This window comes from Anarrhichthys ocellatus, unplaced genomic scaffold (genome assembly GCF_004355925.1).
Source record: "Anarrhichthys ocellatus isolate YVR2014 unplaced genomic scaffold, GSC_Weel_1.0 scaffold4, whole genome shotgun sequence".
In the NCBI taxonomy this organism is placed as follows: Eukaryota; Metazoa; Chordata; class Actinopteri; order Perciformes; family Anarhichadidae; genus Anarrhichthys; species Anarrhichthys ocellatus.
The window spans coordinates 12,705,720-12,710,615 of NW_022280034.1; the positions used below are offsets into that span (position 1 = coordinate 12,705,720).

At 44.5% G+C, this 4,896-nt stretch overlaps 1 protein-coding gene across 1 annotated transcript in view; it reads right to left on the reverse strand.

Annotated features, from left to right (window-relative positions):
* Positions 1-4,891, reverse strand: part of LOC116381117 (sorting nexin-29-like) — a gene marked incomplete at its 5' end in the record, with an annotated part of 39,275 nt that extends 34,384 nt beyond the window's left edge. Inside the window, 2 exons of the mRNA XM_031842961.1 lie at positions 4,205-4,286; positions 4,707-4,891. Of these exons, the coding sequence (XP_031698821.1) occupies positions 4,205-4,286; positions 4,707-4,891 (267 nt within the window). The remainder of the gene's footprint in view (positions 1-4,204; positions 4,287-4,706) is intronic.
* Between the last annotated feature and the right edge of the window lie 5 nt (positions 4,892-4,896).

The window sequence follows — 4,896 nt, forward strand, 5'->3', positions numbered from 1 at the left end:
CCCCCCCCCCCCCCCCCAATATTCGCATCAGCTTCTGATGCTCTTTTCAAAGCACAATGCCAGCCTAAAATACGCAGATAATGAAAACACAGACACTCCTGCACACACCAAATGAGTCCGTGTGTTTGTTGACGGCGCGCTAAGGACGCTTCCCTTCGCTCCTCTAGTGATAGCTTCTATTGTTGGTATTGTGTGGGAGGGAGACACCGATTTGCCACGGCCGGTATAATTCTCTCATTACGAGTTCAGAAGGGGAGAAGTGGCACAGGGAGGGATGGAGGGATGAAGGCCCGGAGGCACGACGTGCCACAAAGAGCAAAGCCCGACTGATAATGGAGCAAATCCATCAGTCTCTCGCTCTCCATCGCGGGCCCGTCTCTCGTCATCCATCCCACAGGCCTTACTGAGCTTTAGATGGAAGTCATTTCAGAAAGCTCGGAGAGGAAAGTGGCTCTGAAGAAGAGGGGAAAATGGAGTACGAGCGGTTTTAGCGGCGCCATAATGCCGCGCAATCTGGCAAAGGGAGGGAGACGGATAGGGAGGCTGAAAAAGAAGTGCAGATGGAGGGAGGGAGGGAGACGCAGACATTCAGGGACACACAATGCAAGAGGTGGTTTTTGGGATCAGTCTTTGTTGCTCTCTTTAGGCGAGTTTAGCAGCAGCACAGAGCTGTTAGTGTGCTTATTTTAAACCACAAGGTTGCTGTGACCTTCCTCCTAAAATCCCATTCACTCCCCGACCCTCCCTAAACCCTCTCTGGCTCTGGCTATGGCTCATTGCTCTCATCATTGGTTCAATTTTGCAAGCATATGCATGTGTGTGTGTGTGTGTGTGTGTGTGTGCAAGAATCAGAAAAAAACACTTAGAAAAGAAAGTCTATGAACCCACTTGAGGGTATTTTACAGATACCCCTGACTCCTCCTCACGATACTCTCCGGTCTTTAAGACTGTTGGCTCGGTGTTCAATCACCATAACAATCTCACCTTAACAACAATGACTCCAGTAACCTTGGCCATCCATTAGCCTGTCGAAGAACAAAAGCTGTTTCCATAGGGAGCCATTAGACGAATATAGCTCTGGGTTAGGGAAGTATCCAATACACCAGATGGGCTGCGCTTTGTACTAGCTCCAGGGCTGGACAGCAGTCTCACAGACCGTTATTGAGAGGGAGAAATTAGGCTAAATCGGTGTAACACATGGAAAATGTTCAGGTTCGATGCTGGAGTCAGTCCAAGAATGTCAAACTGCATGTGGACACCGATTATTGCCCAAAGCATGGCAGATATAAGCACGCTCAACGTGTTCGTACTTTTAACCAAACTGTTATCATATCTAATTCTTTTGTGTGTGATTTCCTCAGGTTTAACATTACCCATCAACCCTCAAGAAGACACTGGTTTCTATTATAGTTTGACAGTAAATGTTGGAGATGAGTGCCAGGTTGTGCCTTCATGTATTGCCATTACATTCGAGTCATAGATCTAAGCATCACCTTGACTGACAAAAGAAAAAATACTTGGCAATATTTGTCAGTGAACAACACGTACTGAAGGTAAATCAAGAATTCTCAATGTCTGTTCTACCCATCCCTGCTCTTTTTCTAAAAGAAATGATCACAATATTAGTTATTTGGTATAAAAATATAAAATATTGGAATTAGTTATCAAAATAACTAATGTTGGTTCACCTCAAGATATGCAATATCTGGCTTCCATCTTTATTTGGATCAGGAAAAAGAGGCACAACTTAAGAAACGCATCATGACTCATATTTATCACAGAGCAGGTGACGCATGTTTGCATCCTGACAGGAGTAAGTGTTTAAGACTAAAATAGCTGTTAAATGACCAAAGATCGGTGGGTATTTACCTTTCAGTAAAATCAAATGTAATGGTAATACATGAGAGGCAACATCACTCCGTAATGAACCCTCCGAAACTCTGCTTTAATGACGGCACCATTACCATGTATTTTCCCCGCAAGTCCTGCAGCATGAATAAACCCCAAAATTGCAAGGAGCAAGTCCAAACACAGTGCTGTAGTATTAAAGTGAGCTGCCTTATATGCATGAGCGCTTTACCGCCACCGACGCCAGAAAGTTCGAAAATCGCTTTCTTCACACGTGTTGGGTAAATGCCCGGACATATTTATCAAAGTGTCTGCCCTCCAACAAAGAACACCGAACACTGGAGTCTGAAGATGGAGGTGACGGGAACGAGAGGGATTGAAACAATGCATCTCATTTGTCATTGTTGCGCCCCTGTCCTGTCCAAAGGACGGAGATAACTCCACAGAAAAAAAAGCCGCCAGACAGCTCTCAGCTCGAGCCCCGAGTTGTGAATTTTACATCTATTATGTATAAGGGCTGGGCTCGCTAGCCAGCTAGTCCTGACTATCAGTCAGAGCTGGGGATGTGTCACCTGTCTCTTACCGTCCCATATGGTTTCCCCTGAATGACGTTACAGCTGTACCTCCTGGCTACAGAGCAGATAACAGCACAGTGTGTGTGTGTGTGTGTGTTATTCTGTCAAGTGGTTTTGTACGGCATGACGAAGTGTATCTACGGTACCTGCGCTTGCATGTGTTTCTGCATGCATCTGTGTGAGTGTGTGTGTGTGTGTGTGTATTCTTGTGTCTGTGTATTTCACCAAGTGAATATTATATTTGTGTTTGCACCCCTATATCCATTTATGTCAGTGCTTCAGTTTGCCTGTGAGTGTGCTTCCCTGTCTGTCTCACAAACGACACCGAATGTGTGTGTGTGTGTGTGTGTGTGTGTGTGTGTGTGTGTGTGTGTGTGTGTGTGTGTGTGCGCGCGTGTGCGTGTGTTTCTGTCTCACAGGGGGGGGGGACCGAGGGACGGTTGCGGTGAGGCAGCTGGAGTATAAGACCTCGTTAATGTGACAGAAACAGTAAAACAGTCACCGATGGAACGAGCCGCTGTTGTCTACTTTGCTCGATAACTTGACAGACACAACAAGAAGCAGAGATTTGATTTGTTGAGGCTGCTCTCCAGTTCAGTTCCCAACTCACCTGAGTTAGATAAGTGTCTGGCACAAGTGGAGCTGTGCTGTTATCATTGCTGTGAATACAACAAGTTCACAGCAATCTAAGACTTGATTACAAAGTGGCACATACTGTAGTGGGAAGTGGAGTCACTGTTTATGGATTGATTTAGGTCCAGAAATGTTTTGTCGAGGTACCGATCAATAACAGGGCACACACAGCTTTGTTGGGAGGGTGGACAACACAAATAAATGGGACTGTAACTTTAAGCTTATTCTTCTGTCATGGAAAAGATCAGTGAAAAGTTTTTGGTTATTTTCTTTTCTTGGCACTTGAACATGGCATAAAGTTCGAACAGCCCGTTTCTTCGCCTGACAAAGTTCTGTTCCCTTTGTTCACATGATAGGCATGTATTACAGACTGGATTAGTAGTCTACAGCCCATTAATCCAATAGTCTACGAGACAAATCACTCCACAAAACCAACGTATGTCAAACTGACGCAAGAGGAAAAGAAAGGCAACGACAAAAATCATTGTTATGACAACCAATCTAATAGATGTCGAGATATTTCACTCATAGATGGAAAACTTTGGCCTCGTTAGCATTTGTCCTTTGGGCACCGTGGATATCTGCAGCAAATTTCCTCAAAAGGTTTTTGAGGTATTTCAGTCTTGACCTAAGTGGTGAACCGACTGACAGACAAGCATTCCCACCCCTTTGAGCTACACCGCTAGCATGGCTTAACCAGGTTTGTGCCAATCGCTTGATTCCAAAAGGCTGCTATGGCGAAGGGATGACCTGCCCCTTCCCTGTCCAGGAAAGTGTTCTGTTTTACCACTTGAGCAGTCAAGTAGGGAAACAAGGCCCCGAGTGCAATAATGCTAATGAACACTCATGATGGGGTATTAATGCAAACTTTAAGGTTTAATTATTTCAGAGCTTGCTCATCTGTTCCCTCATTGGCTTAATGAACTTGTAACTTCATCCCTCTGTTGTTTGGTTTAACTCAAACAAATTGATCGCAAAAAAAAACCTTCGCTGCTGCTCTGTCTTTTTTTTTTTCCATCAGTTTTTAAGTCACGTTAGAATCGTTTCCCACAAACACCACCAGCAAGCATAGCAATGTGTCCTTATGTGATGACTTGCTAGTTTAGCCCGGTAATTAGAGGACGCAGATATTAAGTGTGTGAGTGTACCTGGTAGACGTGGTAGGCGTTGGCAGCTCTGCCCTGCAGGAACACGGAGGGGATCCACACGTTGATGAGAGCGCGATGAGCCCTGAGTGACACAAACAACAAACCGTCCTTACTGCCGTCGCCATTATCATCATAATCATCATTATCACTAAGACAGCAACAGTGTGTCTTTGCGCTGTGCTTGGACAGCTCCAGCAAATTACAGCTCACTCTGGCAAAACTCCTTAAAAATGCAATTTGGTCATGATCTGAGTGTGGAACAACTGAATGAATGCATGAAATCAAACAGTGTTTGAGCTTTGTTCACAGGTAAACTCGAGGAAGAATAACTTACACAATTACGCTGGTGGAAGTGATATTTTACATGGATAATACGTTGTGCTTAACAAGAGAAACTGCAGGAGTAAAACAAAAAAAGAGGTATGAAAAGAGGGAAGGTTGGAGGAGGACAAAGTGAGGGGGAGAGAGTAATGGAGGAGAGATAAAAGAGAAATATTCTTACGTCTCAAAATCTGACAGGCTGGGGTCATCCGACGTCTGGCTTAAATCACCTGGAACCTGGAAAAGAAAAGAGAGGGGGAGATGGATAACAAGTAAGAAAAAAACAAGACATTTAACATCCAGTTCAAACTCATATAGCAATAAACACACACACACACACACACACACACACACACACACACACACACACA